The sequence below is a fragment of the Corvus hawaiiensis genome, chromosome 26 (assembly GCF_020740725.1).
Source record: "Corvus hawaiiensis isolate bCorHaw1 chromosome 26, bCorHaw1.pri.cur, whole genome shotgun sequence".
In the NCBI taxonomy this organism is placed as follows: domain Eukaryota; kingdom Metazoa; phylum Chordata; class Aves; order Passeriformes; family Corvidae; genus Corvus; species Corvus hawaiiensis.
In genome coordinates, this window is record NC_063238.1 from 40,206,325 (window position 1) to 40,225,682 (window position 19,358).

Genomic DNA, 19,358 nt, shown 5'->3' on the forward strand with positions numbered 1-19,358 from the left:
CTTTGTCATGACATATAAGAAAGGAGCAGATGTGGTATGTCTCAGACTGCTTGGCATTTCTGCCTGTTATTGGCTTTATGGGTTATTAATTCTCTTGTAAATTTTATCCTGGAACATACTTTCAGTTTGATCAACTCTGTTTACTTTTGAGATTGTGCTGCTCTCCCCACCACACTTTTAATTGCAAGATATTAAATTAATTCATGAAACTATTAGCTTGTCCTGCACTCTAAAAAGTGCAAATACAAAGATGTTAAAATAGCAGGAGCTATTTTAGACAGTAAGTCAGTAGTGAAGGGATATCTGGAGGAAACTGTGGCCCATCATTAAATCACCTTATCTCTCTGTCCATTGATTTGTTTTATTTCACATTAGGCAGTTTTAATTGTGGCCAGGCACTGGCACTGTGAGCAGACTGGTGACAGCCCTCTTCATAGGAAATGCTTGAAATGTGACGTTATTGGAATACTTCAGACAAGGGAAGTTTTATGTTGGCCTATGTCCCTGGACCACAAGGCAGGACCATATAGCTGAAACAAGGAGTACTTCCTATAACACGTTTCAGGAAATACTCGGAGTTTGTGGGTAAGACCACCATGGCAGATGGTGTGTTTGGAGCCCAACAGACCATTGCATCAGTCTTAATTTAAGTGGTTCCAGCATATAAGATTCACAGAGGAGAGGAACAGGCATGGGGGCTACTGCTGAGGCTTTAATTTCTTCCTCACCTGATTTGAGGTAAAATTTACTCTCAAGTCTTTATCAACCATTAGAACACCAATGCAATGAAATGCAAGATCAAGAATCAGGCCCTTTAGATGTGTCTGCCTGTTTGTGTGTGAACAAAGGGAGGGCATAAGACACTAATTAAGTGAAAAAATCCCTCATGACATGGGCAGGGACACCTTTCACTAAACCAAGTTGCTCAAAACCCCATCCAACTTAGCCTTTAACATTTCCAGAGACAGGGCATCCACAACTTCTTTGAGTAACCTGTTTGCAAAATAATTATTGTGACTAACTAGTCACAAGTCAGTTTTCATTAGACAACTGAAGAAAACCAACCAACCTTTGGGCCATCGAGCCCAGGTGGGCCTGGAGGACCTCTGGGACCAGCAATCCCCTGCAATGCAGAAAAGGTAGAGGCAAACACTCGTTTAGTTCATTGACTCCACAGGCCTCTAAAAAAAATTCATCAGGTTATTGATGAAAAATAAGTAAGACTGAACTGTCTTATAAGAACCCATCAATCATATTAATAGAAAAACAAGGTTACAGCAGATCCGAGGCGTGGTCACTCCCTCAGCTCTTACCATTTTCCCATCCTGGCCATCTCTACCTGGTGGTCCTCGAAGACCTTTATCCCCTTTGAAACCTGGGATGCCTGGCAGTCCTGGTGGGCCAGGAGGGCACTCACTGCACACATCCTGGAAGAGGACAGGGAAAAACACATCAGCAATAGGCTGCAGGCACTTAGCAGACCACACAGACACCCACTGTGAATGTAGCACTGTGGTGCTGGTACAATATATAAATCCTTGTGGTCTACCTCAAGATCGGGGTGAATTTGCCTTAAAGAACCACAATGAGGGCAGTGTGAAGCACAGAGAGGGTCAGCAGCCGAGCTCACACATGCTCCCATGGGAAGCTTCCTATCAGTTCTAGGTTCTAACTGGTCATCCGGTATCAAGAAACTGTGGAAAAGCTGTTCCTGATGGGAGGTCAGGGAGACTAGCAAGACTATCAAGAAAAACACTGGTTTTGAGTCTACAAGACTACTAGAAAATTGCGTCTGCTCCAGTCTGAAAGAGCTGAGTTACTGCTTAGAGGGTATATTTCTAGAGGAAAATCAGGTGCAGCACAATGTCAGAAAGGGTTCTGCAGGGGAAACTATTCAGCAGCCAGCTTGGCTAAGGACAACTCATTCAATGGAGTTTGTGAAGACCAAGTGAATGTCACAGTGTCCTGGCCAAATTTTATCAGGGAAAATCACTACCTCCTCCTTCCAAACCTCTTTGAAGCATCATCTCAGTAGTCTTTACATTTCAACTACCCTCAGGAAACTGCATCCATGTATGACATTTCCATTTCAAAGGCAGACTCCCTCCAGCAATAGGGGAGGGAATCCTGCTCATAAGAGAGAGCATAATACAAAACAGATCATCAGGTTGAGAGTCAGGAATCTCTGCTACAACACCCAACTCTGTCAATGATCTGTTGCAAAACTGTAGGGTAAATTATCTTTCTGAGTCTCAGTCCCTACATCCACATTTATCTACTTACAATGTAAGTGCTTGAGAAACACCCATAACAGCAGAGCCTTAATTTCATCTGGGATTTCAAGGTGCTGCTTTCTGTACCAAGCACAGAGTGAAAAAATACCAAGCAGAAAAAATGCACAAATGTGTTTAACCATACTACAAGCAAAGGCAGAAAATGAAAGGACATCAAAATGACATCCTGTACCCAGGAATGAGTCTCTTGCTCTTGTCCAGATCAAAAATCCCAAATACTTTACAGTGAAACCTCCAGAACCACATTGGGCTCCACAAAACAAAGACAGATCTTCAGTGAAGAGTAATGTCACAGCAGCAATCTTAAAACGGTCCTTTGGTTAATGTGGTTGGTGAAAGAAGGTAATTTTTTAGTTTGTTTTAATCAATAAGAAAAGATTTCTTGCCAGGTCTCAAGATAGCTTAAAAACTCTCAACTCAGCCCATGTAAATCTGTAAAGATTTTTCAGTCAACACCTATCAAAGACTGACTAATTTCTCAGACAACTCTCTATATGGAGAGTAAAGGCAGACAGATTATCACTTTTGAAACACAGGTACTTCTGGGGTTAATTACCAGCATCTGTTTAGATTCACAATGCAAACTAAATTCGCACCCACAGCTACCCAAAATTACTCCAGTCACTATTGATGGTGTATGCAAAAAAATCCAGCATTTTATTAAAATGGTTTCCATTTTCTGGTTTAGATAATGCAACTTGATAATGTTTATTCCTCCTTGGGAATGCATGCCTCAGAAAGAGCTGAGAAAGTCTCAGAAATGTTATAGAGAACTTTGTAGATCATTTCATAGCTGGGGAAAGGATTTTGATCTCCAGTTCGTGTCCCAATACCAGTGCAAGTGGGAGACTTGCAAGTTTTGAGCTTTGAAAGAGTGCTTATAGACACCTTTTGCACTTGTAGTTCAGACACTTTCTCATCACAGAGCCTTAGTCAGGTCTGAATCAAACAGAAATAAACTCCCACCCTCATCAAAGGCTGATTACCTTTACTAGGAGATTTATATCCTCTGGAGTGAGCAGGGGTGGGGAACCCTGTGGAATGAGAAATTCATTATTTCAGGCAATTTTAAGAGGCATCAAGACATGAGAATTTATCCTGAACATGTGAGGAGGTATCTTTTCAGCTTTTTACCAGCTAGCGCTTGTAGTTCAATGCCTTAGAAAGCCTCGAGCAACCCAGAGAGGAAGCACGGGCAATCCAGCATTTCAGTAGCTCTAAAATCAGTAACTGAATCAGCTGCAAAGCAAATACCACCAGCAGAAGCAAAGAGGGAGAAATATAGCTCTTAGCCTGCTTAATTTTCTGCAATTAGCAGCTTTCAAAAGAAACAGGCAACAAGAGAGGCTCGCAGAAAGAGTTGCAGAGCCAAGAGAGGTGGGGCCTCCCTTGATCTTCTCTTTTATTCGGAGAAGGGAAAAGGGGCGGACTGGGGGTGGGCCCGGGGTGACCGGCCAATCAGACACTGCTGCTAAAGAGTTTGAGTTACATTTGGTTTTGCCCACGCTTGGAACAAAGGAGTTCAGAGCACATGGCAGAGGCAAGTGTCTTGGGGAGGGGAAGCTCAGAACAGGCAGCAACAAACATGCTTATGGATTCTCACCGGTTTTCCTTGTCCTGCCTAGGACTCACTGGGCCAAACTTGTACTTCCCACCTCACTTTACCAATGCACTTCATCCCACCTGAGGTAAGTTCTTGCTGAGGGTACTGCATAGTGGTGCTAAGGAAGTGCCTTTAAAAATTTGGCTTTTATTTACATTCAGACTATCCAGTTATTTTCATACCATTCCAAAGCTTTCACTAAATCTTTAGTGGATTTTAGTGTTTTTCCCACTGCTCTGCTGGGAAAAGCAACAGTGGAAAAGCACCCAAGTGCACTTCTGGGGTGAAGTGTAGAGGTGGAAACTGAGTTAAAAGGAAGATGTAATACAGAAGTGAAGTTACATACAGGTTTTCCAGGAGGTCCTCTTTCCCCTGGATTTCCAGGTACACCCTACAGATCAAGAAAAAGAAAAACATTGTGAAATTATTATACAATAACCCTCTGGTCGCTCCTGCAGTCTGCTGGCACAGGCATCTGGACTAGCACACATTTTACTTTCTGCTGCTGAGAGCACTGCTCCTTGCATGTGACAAACAGCAAACTCCTCCAAATATGTGCAACTTTAACATCCTCTCAAACTCTTGCTAAATTCGAGTCACACAGAGATTAGAATTGCTTTAGTCTGTCTTCTGGTCATAGGAAACACTATGAACTTCAGTTGTTGAAGTATGAGGCTTTAAATCTTGGAAGGCGCCTGAAAAAGACAAAATAGGTTTCTTTGTTGAGGTGTAGTGGTATCACTTTTCATGAGATGAAGGCATAGAAATTACCAGCATTCTCAGAATGTTATGTCCAGAATGGCAGGGTTAGGACAAGAAACAACTGCCACCCCTCAGTGCGCAGCTCTTATGTGTCATTAGCGAGGAATTAGTTTGTTAAAAACAAAAAACAATGTCTAAAGATTATTGTAAAATATTTTCATAAAGTAATGCTCACTTGGGAAACCAAATCTTTTGAACAAGACAGTTGGTCACTGTTCAGACGGTGACAGAAATCTGCATTGTGAGGATGCTTGCAGTGGTGTTTTAAGATACTTGGTGACATTTCCCCAGAACATTCTCTGCTAAATTCCTGTATCCCCCTGGTCCATCACCCTGTGTCATCACTCAAGCAAATGCACATTTTATTCATATTAAGAACCTCAAAGAGCATACAAAACTCACCACATACAAAAGCTGTCTTATCTGATCATTTCTATTTCTAAAGGAACAGTTTCTACTGACCATCTAAAAGCATCTTACTTGTGTTCAGCTTTGTTGATTCTGCAGCAGGTCCCACCTGGGGTTTTCTCTGGAATGGTTCCAGATTTGCCACCCAGGATGTTCACAGAATCATAGAATGGTTTGGGTTGGAAGGAACCTTTAAGACCATCTACTTCCACCTCCTGCCATGGGCAGGGACACCTTCCACTAGACCAGGTTGCTCAGAGCTCCATCCAGCCTGGCCTTGGACAGTTCCAGGGATAGGGCATCCACAGCTTCTCTGGGCAACCTGTACAGTGTTTCACCAACCTCACAGTAAAGAACTTCTTCCTAATTTTTTAATTTAAACCTACTCTCTTCCAGTTTGAAGCCATTACCCCTTTTACTGTCACTCCCCTTGTGTGGTGAGAAAAAGGTTGGAAGTGGAAGATTTGGCAAGGAGGGAAAAATAGAGTTGCTTTCACTCAAGATGACCTTGCAGCTGGAGGATGCTAAGAATATTCAGTGTGGAAAATTTCACATTTTGTTTTCTTTGGGTTGTTTTCTGTCAATCTTGAGAAGTGGAGGTTCTGTAGAAGATAACAGAATGCTGTAAAAAACTTAAAAGGCATTTCTCATAGGCTGGGGCCTTCCTGCTGGGAGGAGATAAGAAGCTTGGTGGTTACCCTGAGTGCTTTTTGCCCCTGCTAAGATGGAATAAGCTTAGCAGTGTATGTGTCCCCATTCTGCCAGCGTGGTAATGGAATAAATCTACTCTTTACAGTTCAGCTCTGGATTTTGGCTGTCTTGGTTACCTGCATATATTCAGTTCTCACACCTTGTCAAAAGTCCCTCTACATCTTTCTTGAAAGCTCCCTTCAGGCACTGGAAGACCACAAATAGGTCATCCTAAAGCCTTCACTTTTCCAGGCTGAACAATCCCAGTTCTCTCCACCTTTCTTTGTAAGAGTTGCTCCATCCCTTCAGTTGCCTTGGTGGCCTCCTCTGGACTCGCTCCAACAGTTCCATGTCCTTCCTTTGCTGTGGGACCCCAGAGCTGGACACAGCATGCAGGTGGGGTCTCACCAGAGCAGAGCAGAGGGGCAGAATCCCCTCCCTTGATCTGTTGGCCATGCTGGTTTTGATACAGCAACGGACTTAATTGGCTTTTTGAGCTGCATCAATATCTGGATGCTGATCAAGGTCCAAGTAGTGGCTTTCAATCAGTCTAGGCTCAGCAGGGACTACTCTTTGAGACTGATATTTCCATCTGGAAAGTTCCTTTAAAATTTGGTCAAATGCTTAGCCAGGAAGGGCACTGGGTGTTCTTTCTGCCACCTTGTCTCAGGTTAGTCCATTTTGCCAATCAGTTCACTGTATTATTTACACAAACAGCCAGATGGGGATGTGGGGATTAATGACTGAAGTGTGCTGTGTCATGATACACCACTGTTACAGCTATAGGGCAAACTTGAATTTCACCCTTGAGTCTCACTTACTACTTAAATTCTGTATGTCTTGCTAGAGGAGAGAAAAAAATGGGAAAATATATTATCTTTTTCTATGTCCACATTAAACACTTCTGGGTGAGCAACAGTCCTTCAGCTACCTTGACTTTCTAAGAGATGAAAATTAAACTAAAGTGGACCTAAAGTGGAACTGAAGTCCTTTTTTGCTAAGGAGCTAAAACTTCTGCAGGTGAGAACAAAGAGAAGATAATGTCTCAAGGGTTAGCTCACAATTCTCCACAAATGTCATTCTAGGGAATTGAGTAAATATAAGTAAACATTTTAGTCATTTATAGCTTTGCTTCTTCCACAGAACATCAAGGTGAATCCAGAGGATTGTGCATTGTTCCCAAAGTCCCTTCCCTTTCACAGATGCTAATTGTCAGGACATGCTTTTGGCATCCTCTCCACTGTGGTTCTCAGCCACTTCTGCAAGTGGGAAGAGGGATGGCTAAATAACAATTACATAGATCTTATATTCCCAGACCTACTTTGTTCAGGAAGACTCACACAGAACTTGCTTTAAAAAGTGTGATGCAAAGAAAAAACTTGAGCCATGATAATAATTCTGGATCAGAAAGCAACACAGAAAAGACAGTTCAGAAATGTCTTTCATGCTGACTGTAGCATAGCTATAAATACATGCCATAGGGCTTACTGACAGCCTTCTGCTTTGGGATCTGAAATATGAACATGGCACTAGCAGTGTAATTTGAGTATTTAAAGATCTTTTAAAAAAAGAATATAGGAAAAGACTTCTTAGTTATGTGAAAAGACATGCAAGAAGAGAGTTAATAAAATGGAAGTCCTTGGAAAGGATTAAGCACAGATACCATACCCAGTGGTATCAGTCTGCCTTGAGACAAAAAGGGATGGACCTGTTTTCTTGCATGCTATATGATGTGGAGCTGGTCATATTTCTAACAGGTTGGAAATGAGACAGGAAAAGAGATTAAGCTCTGTGCCATGGCTGATAAACCTGAAAAAACACTGAATCCCCAGGAGAAGTCAAACAATTGAAAAGTACAAGACTGCAAATGGAGAATGCCTTTTGAAGAATGCTTCTGTGAGCCAAAATGAACAAACCAGATGCAGGGTGATGGCACTTCAGCATGGTACATTATCAGAGAACAGGTCAACAGAAGCAAAGTCAAAAGTAGAGGAAATATTGATGGTCTGTAGAGGCCTGGAGTCAGAAAAGGCTGACAAAAAGGGACAAGCTGCAAATATAGAATCACAAAATATCGTGGGTTGTAAGGGACCACAAAAATCAAGTCTAGCTCCTGGTCTTGCACAGGACAATCCCAAGAATCACATCATGTGCCTGAGAGCATTGTCCAAATGCTCCTTGAATTATGTCAGTCTTGGTGTTGTGACTGCTTGCTTGGGGATCCTGTTGCAGCGTCTGGCCACTATCTGGATGAAGAACCATCCCATAATATCTAACCTAAACCTCCCCTGATGCAGCTTCAGATTTCTCAGAGCAGAATGAAAATGCTAGAATGAAGACATGGAAGCTAAATCTGCATCTGACAAGCTAATAGGGGACTGAACTGGAAAAAAGAAAGCCAGAAAATTCAGAAAAAAGAAAATCAGACTGACCAAAAAACTGCATGGCACTGAAAAGAAATGACCCTAACATGACGTGGGAAAATGCACAGTCTCAAATAACAACCAGTGTTGGAAAGCTCATAAAGTTTGAAGACTTTCAGGAGCTTGCAGCCAAGAGTGGCTGGCACAAAGTAGAATATCCAATGAGTGGTACAGCACACCAGTAAAGGGAAAAGATGTCAGCCATGAGAAGGTGTGATGCACAGTATCCAGAGCATCAGTCTGCAAAATCTTGACACACAGGAATGGTATGTAAATGGGAACTGATGGAAAGTGTGCTGCTGATAATGCTGAAAAACAGTATTTAGCTTAGTTGGTTGGCAAATGGTGCTAGTAACACCACGGTTGTGGGTTTGATCCCCTCATGGCCATTCACTTCAGACTTGGACTTGATGAGCCTTGTGGGTCCATTCCAACTCAGAATATTCTGTGATTCTGTAACCAAGAAGAAATTAAATGCTGGTGCATTTAATAGGCAAAATCCTGTGATAGGTAAAATGATGCTCAGGTAAGTGGTGCATGTGAAAATACTCAAAGATAAAGAAAGTCTGTAAAGAAACATAAGTGTACACGGGAAGTGCATAAGTGACACAGGCATATGGTGTGATAGTTCTATTACAAGATGGAAAATTAAACTTGAAATGCAATGTCTTAAATCAGTTATAAGTCACAGGAATAAAGAAACAATAGAAGGGTTAATAAGTGTACTCTGGTTTGGGGTGTAAGTACCCTAAAACAAACACAAAGGCTCCTTGGAACTCTCTTAACTGCATGGGAAAATCAACCCCAGAACAGCAAACTCTGCTTTTCAAATCCAGTGGCAGTAATGTATGCATCCACAAAGGGTTTGCAATTATGAAAGCAAGCGCAGGAAGATTAACTTCCCAGTAATGCTGGAACTTAGTTACCATAAATAATTAACCTAATTAAAAAGTGATTAATTCAATGTTTATGTTAATTAAAATTATCATTATCAAAATACAGAAAGGGCCTATTAAACAGGTGCCCTCACTGCTAATAGCGGACTAAGGGAATGTCTCATTCAGGTTGTTTCCTAATCTACGGACACTAAATAGGTTTGTTGAACAGAAACATTTTATCTCCCATCAGACAGTCAGGGAGAACACATGATTCCCAAATATGTAGCTGGCCAGAGAGTGTCTGCTCCTTTGGGAGTATCTGGTCAAGGACCTTTTTGAATTCAACTAGGGAAGATAAGGAAAAAGTCATCAATTAGAACGTCAAGGACACAAACCTGACCAACAAAAAAGGACGGCAGTGATGGGAAGCAAACCTGGACATTCACACTAATTGATGAAGGCATGTGGAAATATGAGGAGGCTTATTCCAGCAAGGTTACCTCATCCAGGACCTTGTCAACTGGGAAATTAAGGGTAAAGGAGGAAATCAGAAACTAAATTTGCCAAGACACTGACCTAAGCAGAGGCAAATCTTGTCACTCGCAGTGACTGATGGGCTATCAGGAAACCACAGACTGCACTTCCTGGGAGATCAATCTGGACCTTGCAAGTGATAAGATTCTAAACTGAGGGACTGTGAACTGGGAGGGCTGAGGGACTGATGGAGCTGGGGAGATGCATGAGGGGCTGTGCAGGGGAAGAGAGAGTAACAAACAGGGGGGTAAAACAGAAAAGGGTATAAAAGGGGCTGGTCAACACAGAGCTGGCTGGTGCATTTGTTTGGCTGAGCCCTGCACCTGCTCACCATGGTTTGTCCTGTTGCCTTACATCTTCTTATAAACCTTTTCATAGAATCATGGGATGGTTTGGCTTGGAAGGGACCTTAAAGATCATTTCATTCCAACCCCCTGTCATGGGCAGGGACACCTTCCACTGGACCAGGTTGCTCCAAGCCTTGTCCAGCCAGGCCATGAACACTTCCAGGGATGGAGCAACCAAAGCTTCTCTGGGCATTCTGCTCCAGTGCCTCACTACATGCACAGTAAAGAATTTCTTCCTAATACCTAATCTAAACCTGCACCTACCAAGCTGAGAGACCTCATCTGCAGCAGCTGGAGGAGACAGCACTGCATATAACATCATTTAACATGTAGAAATAATTTTTTATAATTCTTAGACTAGGAGATTGGCCAACTTCTCTGACAGAAGGCACTTAAGACTACACTATTTTAATGCTTGATACAGGAATACTGCCAGATTAAAATGTGATTTGGATTTTGTTTTTTCCCAAAGCAAGAGAAAGTAATTTCTTTAAGTGACTGAGGTCCTTAAAATAAGCACAATACATAGTAGTTCTGTTATGGAAAAAATTAGTCATATTATTGAAAAAAAAAGACCTAGAAAAAAGTGATTTTCAGGCTTTAAGAACTGGAGCTTTAGTTAATCAGAAAAAAAATGCAAATTTACTGACAAGAAAATAACTTATATAAAAGAAGAAAGCATGTCCCAGCTTTGTCCCAAAATAAGAGAATTTGTAGGGGTTTATGGACATAATGAACTCTAGAGGACAAACAAACAGAAAGGCTTTTGTTAAGAGGAACAGAACAAGGCCAAACCAGCACAATTGTACTGTAAACCTAGGCAAGTATTTTCAAAACCTAAATTTTGATAAAACAAGTCACTGTCCTGAGAACTCTTGATATTAGATTGAGTAGCCAACAGATATTTCAAAATGTGACCTTGGGCTATCCCCAAAAAGTATGACACATGCTTTTAGGGGAAAAGAAAAAATCTGTAATATAAAAAACCCAATTTAATCACCTATGGGAGAGAATTCTAGCCAAAACTATTGCAAAAGAAGTATTGACTCTTCCACCTCCCCAAATGCAGTTGTAAATCTGATTTGCTTTATCAGAGAACGCAACTTATAGCAGGCACTTCCACAAGCATCTGGTGAGTTTGCAACTGGAAAAAATAATTCAGAGAGTAACTTAATGTATGCAAATGTGATTTAAAAGAATTTTCTGTCTCAGAAAGAAACATGGGATACATCTGCAAAGGCCACAGCAAAGTACAAGACACTGAGGCAAGTCATTCAAGCAATTGACACTGCATGGCTTAGGAGTTGCACGGCAAATTCCTATTAGCAATTCAAATTGGAGTTCTCCTATCCAATGATATTCTATGTGAACACAGCAGAGTACAAAAATGGACATGTTTCAGAGGTTACAAGAACACTGCATTGACATACAAGAGTGCAGAAGCAGAACAAAAAATTCCTTGTGCTAGTTAAATAAAGATAGATCAGGAGATAAATAAAGAAGAGATCAGAAAACTGCAAATGCATGATCTTGTCAAAATAGGTTATCTCTGCTGATGCACCATGAAATGTTGGAATGTGCCCTGTACCTCCATTTATACCTCCTGAAACACAGGTAGAATGGTTTAACAGGTGATCAAATAATACAGAAAGGTCCTAAACGACATACTGAATGCAATTAAAGCAGTGAGTGTAATAGAGAATGCGCTTTTTAAGTAACCCAAAGAATGGTTGTGTTTGGATTAAATCTCTGCAGGGAAAAGAAAAATGTAAAGACCTTAGAGCTGCATCTCCAAGAGCTGACCAGTCAACACTGATCTGAGCAGAGCCAGAAAGAGACTCCAAAAGGATGCCTCTGGCACTCCCCTTGCACAGTACAGCTCCAATAAACCCATCTATCCTATCTCGTGTTCAAAACTTCTTGATTAAAAATCTCAAACATCTGAGGCAAGGTGACAAGTTCTAAGGACAGGCAGCAGGACACAATCAATCCCAAATCTCTGGCTGCTCAGGGACACAGGGTGATGGAGGCAAAGGACCATTTCAACATGGGCTGTGGAAGAATACCCTGGCACAATCATTTGTCTTGTGACAAAGTACAGCATCATAGTATTTTAAAAGGGTTTGGGTTGGAAGGGACCTTAAAGATCATCCAGTTCCAAACCCATGCCATGGGCAGGGACACCTTCCACTAAATCAGGTTGCTCTGAGCCCCATCCAACCTGGCCTTGAACACTTCCAAGGATGGGGCATCCACAGCCTCTCTGGGAAGAAAACTAGACCTTCTTCCCACAGGAGAGTACCCCCTTTAGGCCGCCTGATGGATGTCAATAAAGCCACACTAGGGTTGGAAATTCCTTGCAGTGGAGTTGGTGAAAACTGGTACCCATTTCAGACATATCAGGATCATGGAGTAGCACTGAGAAGGAGAGTTACAGAAGGCCACTTCCCTCTCCCCACAGTCTTCCCTCAACAGGCACAAATCCAAAGATCAAGCCCTTCAAAATCTTCAGAGCCTCCTTCAGAGGACTGGTTTCCACATCACAGAGGAAAAAAATTCTCCTCTTTCTCATGCAGCACTGAAGCAGAACCAGGCAGAAAGAGGGGCCAGCTTTCCAGCTGGGAGTCTGCCACGTTCCTCTCTATTCCTCAGTTCCATGACTCACCCACTGAGACAGCAGGAGGACAATACACCAAGAGGTTAAAATGTCCTCAAACATGCACAATAGCAGCAGCAAAATGAACTCATAAAGAACTTCTTAACAGCTGTGGCCCTGTTTTAACAGAAATACTACAGGCTACTTATCTCAGTGGATTCTAAGAAGTTCCTGGACAGCCTAATTACCATCCTTTTCCAATGTGAGGTCTTTCCCTGGTGTATGCTGCCAAGTCCCTTTTCCAGTGTCATTTTTAAATGTCTCAGTGGTGAAGCCCACTACTTTCCTTGAAGCAATCCTCCTTATTCCAACTATTTTCCCCTTTGACATCCTAAGTTGTAAGAGCTCCACTTCCGCAAATCATTTCCCTTGGACAATCCTAGTAACAATCAGTGACTACAGTTGATTATCAGCACAAATTTTCAAGGAAATTAGATCCAAGCAAATTTCTTGAGCACTTCACTTTTATTTTACTTACATCCTGGCCAGGAGGCCCTTGTGGTCCAGGGATACCAGGTACACCACGGGGACCCTGGTGGGAAAGAATAGACAAACCCAGTAACATGAGTAGTATTTATGAAGTGCTTCTTAGCTGAAGAGAAGAAATTCTTAACTTAATAGTTATTGGTGGAAAAATTAACCAGCACCTACACAACTATGAGAGAGTTTAAGAAAAAAAATTACAGCTCACATTGCACTATCCTGGTATCAGTCATTTCTGTGCCTCAAGGGACTTCATGTGCATCACTAAAGTCAAGCTTCCCATACATTGATTGCAGAGGTAATAATGACTCTTTATAGGAGGCAGGTTTTTGAACAGGGAGAAAACATGACTGAGCACAGGAGAGCACAAGACAAAAGAAGGTCCATCTCCTCAGTTCCAGGCTATCACACTGGCTAGGACTGGCTGTTGAGCTGGAAATTCATGCCAGTGCCTACTGAAACCATGATACACAGTTGTTTGTTCCACACCAATGGATTGCATCCTTGAAAAACTGAATGTTGAGGGACTAAAGTGTGTCTGATGAATACTGAAATCTGTAAGATTTAAGTAAGAACAATGTTTTAAAATGGTTTATTTTAAACCTTTGAGGCCTTGGCTATAAGCAGTGTGCCTTGAATTATGTGCCTTGAAATAATTTTTTGAATGAAGGGAGAAACAAGTAACTCATTTCTCTTGTAGGACTACTACTAAAGAAAAGTTGCCACCAGGCCAAGACTCTTAACTCTTTTTCACAACTCAATATTGCAGACAAGTACCTGGTAATACACAAGAGAAGTTCCCTTTGGAGGGTCAGCCCCTCTGTGACCATTCCTTGAGCAAAACCAATCCAGTTACACATGCCCTCATGAAATCACTGGTAGAAACACATTCAGTGTGGCTGTCCCCTCCCCAAAGAATGCGGGTATAGCTAGAAAGACATACTGTACCAGTGACCCTTTGTCTCCTGGGGGTCCCGCAGGGCCCTGCAAACAGAAAAGACACAGTAATCAAAACACTTAAAATTCCCATCCCCCTTTGGCTGACCAGGGTGGGTCCTGCATTCAGGCATTATTCTCTGCACTGTACTGTGTCCTACACTCATGAGGGTGGGTGTGTGTGCACTGCCTGTGCCCGTGGACAATCCATGCTCAGCCTCGCTCCTGGCTGGGTCTGCAAACACAGAACCACAGCACCCACACATCTCTTGGGCTGAGACAGGACAAGCCTCCCAGGTTCTGAAGAACACTATATTCAGCTACCTCTTACACAAGAAAAAACATCCCACAGAACTTCTGTGCTCTTTAATTTAGGTCAAAGCAGGGGGTCCAGTGGGCTTGTGCATGCTGTTTGTTTGGGGATGCAACTTAAAAATGTGCAGCTGAGTAGAGTGAGTCACTGGAAGGTACCCACTTCTATAGGAACACCACAGAAGTAATGCAGTACCATATCCAGCATGGGTGAATTGATCTGGTATTCTAAACACACCCTAAACAAGACTTGAATAAATTGACTACCACTATAACTCCTCTCCTTTTGCTTTCTATTTCAGGAATAGTAACTCACTAATCCTCATACCATCCTCCATGAAAGACACCCTAGTACTGTGCTAAAGAAATGGCTAAATGCATAATTTAATTAATATCAACAAGGAAAGGCATGGCAAGATTGAAACCTTTCTACTTATACTGTGTATGCACTCATTGGGTAACTTCAGCATAAACATGTGAATTCACCCCATTCTCCAAGCTGTCTCCTGCCCTGTTGGGAATAACACTCTGTTAATGCTCAAGTTTATGGCTAAGGGTTATGTAAATTGTAACTCAATACTTCAACAGATAAGGTAAAAAAAAAACCTCATCTATATATACTTTTTGTGCAGGGAGCAAAGCCTGAGAGAGGTTAAGGGCACAGGAGGAAACAGGGTGAGAATTCCAATTAAAAAGAGTTGTTGGCTCTCAGCTCTGAAGCTGAAGTATTATAAACACAATTTTGTCACATCGCTAAAAAGGGTAGAGGCTGACACCTTTAATTCAGTGTGTAATATGCACTGAAGCAGCTCCACTGATTTCATTCTGGTTTTTTTTTTACTATGGGATTCAGTCTTTGTGACAGTCTGCTAGATTCAAGGTTATACAAAGTTTTTTTTTCAAATTCCAGTCTTTGCACTGGAGCTGAAGTTATGATGAATCTACAGTGGAAAAAACCACCATAATCTTGGTTTGGTTGGGTTTTTTTTGGTTTGGTTGGGTTTTTTTGGGTTTTTTTGGTTTTTTTTAAAGCATTTAGTAAAGCAAATTAAATAAATAAAACATATAATTTGAGAATAGTGTGGTATGTAGGTGGCTACACATCCTGACAGTGGGCAAATAATGAAGACAAAGAAAAAATCTTCTGGTGTGAGACAAGAGATGTCTGCATTTGGAGTCAAGTTCTTACTCATTTGTGTTTATGGATATGAGGATGCTAAATCCCCAGTGAAGAACAACTTTGTCATCTTGTGTACATCAGGATGTACACATGAACTCATCTAGCCCTGGACTGAATCTAAAAATCTGTAATTAAAGACAATCCACTAGTTAGCAATTTTCAAACAAGCCAGATACTCATTTGTTAATTTAATTTTAATTTAATTAATGGCTGAACATTGAGAAGTGCAAGAACATCACTGTTCCTTAGATAAATCATAACAAATGACACCCAGGAAACCTGCAGTCATTGGTAACCCTGTGAGGACCATGAAAACCATGATACAGTCACAGTATGAAACATGACTGACCCAGTTTGCTTTAACTCAGATAGAATTCAGCATGGTAAAAGCAAATATTGTGGAGATACACCTCAGAAAGTCAGATTTTTCAATCCATTACCCAGAAATATGACTTATCATTTCAAGGCAATTTCCTGTATTAATTGGGACATTTATATTTAAACAGAGCACTGATTACCAAACATTGACTGATTGGTCCAGGATCATGGCATGTACGAGGTATTGCAAGAGTGCAAGGGCTCAGATGTCCTCTAGCAATTACAGCCAGAAATAGCATTTGCTTCCTCTTAAACATATTCCACTAACAAATTCAGTGCGTATCTGGAAGTGTCTGAGCAGAATTACAGCCAGAGCACTCCCAAATCCCTCTCATCTCTAGAGGAGTTGTACATGACAAGTTCTGGAGTGATCAAAGCCCAGCAACAGGAAAATCCAAATTTTCCAGAGCAGACTCCCAAATACACCTTGTGACCAGCTGATACTCAGGAGGTGAGGGTAGAGCTGGATGAGGTCCAACCAACCAAGTATTTGTGGGAAATTATGGGGAGGATGGACCTCTTGGAATGCCGTGGTGCCGTCCGGCTAGCACGCTGTCCCAGCACCGGGCAATCTTCTGCCTGCTCCGAGAGGGGAGGACGGAAACCGATCGTGGCCCAGGAGGGCAGGAGAAGCTTCGGGTCGGGTTCGCCTTGCCCATTGATGGCACAGGTGCGCGAAGGAGGCAGGAAAGAAGTGGAGGGACTTCTTCGCGAGGGGAGAGGGTTTATTGGAGAGAAAAATCCACAGAGAAAGCCAAAGAAACATGGCTTGCAGGGGGTCTTGTACCCCCACCATATGGGCATGGAAAACACACCCATATAACCAATGGAACATCAGCCAGGGGGTGTTACCAAGGTGGGGAGAAGGAATTACAGCAAATGGGAGAAGGGGTAGGCGGGGAGGAGTAACAAGGGCCAATTAACAACCGAAGAACATAGAACTCTCTGGAAAGACAACCTAATATGAGAAATAAGTGGAGGGGAGGGCTGCAGCCAATGGTAAGGCATGGATTTATATATTTTTCACAGCCTTTTGAATGTTCAAGGCTTTTGGGCTGTGGAAGCATCAAACCAATGGACCTTTTGGGCCACTTGATCCGGCTGGCCCTGGGGTTGGTCATGGTTCACCGCAACATTGGAACACAGCAGTTTAAGCAGTCTGATTTTGCATTTTGCTGTCAGAGTGTCACTATGTCACTGATGTGGGCATGTGTGCCACACTCATCCCTTCCAACAGGGGTTATACAACAGCAAGGTTATATCTTTTCAGGAGACCAGAGCTGCTGGCTCAGCACGGATCTCCATTCATCCACAGCCAGTGTGCCAGGATGATGCAAAAAATTCAGGAGTGACAGCCAGTGACACCAGTCAATCCTACAGCACTTTCAGCACTCTGTTTCAACTAAAACTGAATGAATTAGGAGCCCTCATAACAGACATGTGACACGTGAGCCACAAATGCCAGCCTCTGGACTCGTCTGGAATCTGCATGTTCAGAAGGCAAAATGTTCCCCAGGCTCTCAGCACAGCCGAGCACAGACAATGCATTCCCCGGGTGGCAATGCCTGATTTTCCACCTTGTCACAGGTTGCAGCAGGACCTGCTACTTACAGGGGGTCCAGCCAGGCCGATTCCTGGCACTCCTCTGTCTCCTGGCTGTCCAGGGAGGCCAGGAGCTCCCCTCTCACCCTGAAACGAAGGAAGGAGATAAAGGCTTTTTAGATTGTTTATCTGGGGAAGACAGGATTAGGGAAGTTTTATTGCATCTTACTGTTCTCCTTTCCTTTACCAACATAGGCCTACTCACAGAAGTGTATGAAGTTATTTTGGTAAAAAAATAAGTCAACACTTTTACCACTCTCTCTTTAGCACTGTACTAGAAAAGGAAAGGCTTCCCTTCTAAAAAACAGAATTTTCAAAGTAAAGCCTGAATAGCACAGAAAACAGCTTGACACTGTTCAATGTACACTGCAAACAGAGGGCTAAGAAAGAATTCAGCTGTAATACTTTAATTTAACATCTGTTTTCTAGTTATAGGGAAAAATCAATAAGATTTTTATGCATTGCATTGCAGTTGTGAGATTTGGTCTCACATTGGCAGTAGATTTATAATGATGAATCTTATTTATGCTATTTATTATGACATTATTTCTAGCTATATAGAAGCGTGATAGAAAAATTGTTACCTGTGGATCCTGCCCACTCAAATTTAAATCTGCAATAACTCCTATTTTTCCCCTTTCTTGCTTTCTTCTTAAGCTAATCTTATACTACAAAGAAATAATACTGCAAGGCCAGTGAGAAAAAACACATTCTGATTAGTTCAAACACTCCACACATCCCTTATCTGTTACTTTATTCAAAAAGACAATTTCAATACAAGAATTTCAATAGTATTTTCCCACACACAATTAAGACTTTTACCATCTTCTGTTGATATTGAATAGAATACTTAATGAGATTTCTTTTCTGACTTTTATATTAATTCTCAGTCTATTAGTGTGTGTCTGTGTGGGTGTAGGTCTGTGTTCTGAACTGTCAAAGATACATAGAAAAGACTACAATGCATTTGTACAAAATGCATCAAAAAAAAAATCATAGCAGTTTGGTTATTTCAAAAATATGAGAGGTAGATGGATTGAGTCTCATACTGCTATAATCCTGCTTCTATCATTTACAGAAACTGTTTCAACATCTGATTCTTATTCCAGTCCAGATCAGAACAGGGTCATTTTGAAGAGGAGAATTTCTGAAGTGCCTGATTGAGGGTTCAAGCACAATCCAGATCCTCCCAGAATCAAAGATTTTTGCTGTTTTATTCCTTTCTTTTCTGTGTGCTTATAAGGGAATAAACATTAGCTTCAGCAGAAGTAGTTAGTGTCATCAACCTCTTCAACTAGGTAGTCTTTGCCTCAATACAGGAGGGGAAACCAGGACTACCTGGTTCCACTGTAAAATAATTTTCATCCTCCTTGGAGAGAAGTGAAGGGAATGAGTGCTAGGGAAAGGTTCTCCTTGAGGGCTGACAGGTGGTCCTGAGAGCAGATCATCCCTGAGCCGTGAAGTGTCTCCCTGGTTGTGTGGATTAAAGGGTCCCGGTCCCAGTTTCCCTGAAGAATTGTGCACTTAGACCTCCATCTATGTTGAATTATTATAGTGCTGGAAGGAATTTTAAATGTGGAAAATTAACACAGCTAATTCATATCTGAGTATTTACATCCACAGAGATACTGGCATAATTAAAAAAGGAACCTCCTAGAAGACTAGAAGTGCATTTTTGAGTCACAGCTCCACAAACTCTCTTTTCCAGTGGAAAACAGACCATGTTTGCACCATGTTCTTTTCTCCAGTTCAAGCAATTAAGAGGAACAATCCACAATGAAGCCCATGCTCACCTTATGTCCAAAGGGTCCTGGCAAGCCTGGTGGTCCTCTTTCCCCCTAAAGTGACAGAAGCAAAACAAGAAAACAGTCA

General features: G+C 41.9%; 1 protein-coding gene across 2 annotated transcripts in view; it reads right to left on the reverse strand.

The window, feature by feature from the left end:
• The window catches only part of COL22A1 (collagen type XXII alpha 1 chain), a 227,815-nt gene that overhangs the window by 31,717 nt on the left and 176,740 nt on the right, over positions 1-19,358 (reverse strand). For both annotated transcript variants that reach the window (XM_048287054.1, XM_048287055.1), the window contains exons 40-47: positions 19,280-19,324; positions 17,496-17,573; positions 14,027-14,062; positions 13,074-13,127; positions 4,244-4,288; positions 3,281-3,328; positions 1,314-1,427; positions 1,070-1,123 (exon numbers count right to left, since the gene is read on the reverse strand). In XM_048287054.1, coding sequence (XP_048143011.1) covers positions 1,070-1,123; positions 1,314-1,427; positions 3,281-3,328; positions 4,244-4,288; positions 13,074-13,127; positions 14,027-14,062; positions 17,496-17,573; positions 19,280-19,324 — 474 coding nt within the window. The remainder of the gene's footprint in view (positions 1-1,069; positions 1,124-1,313; positions 1,428-3,280; positions 3,329-4,243; positions 4,289-13,073; positions 13,128-14,026; positions 14,063-17,495; positions 17,574-19,279; positions 19,325-19,358) is intronic.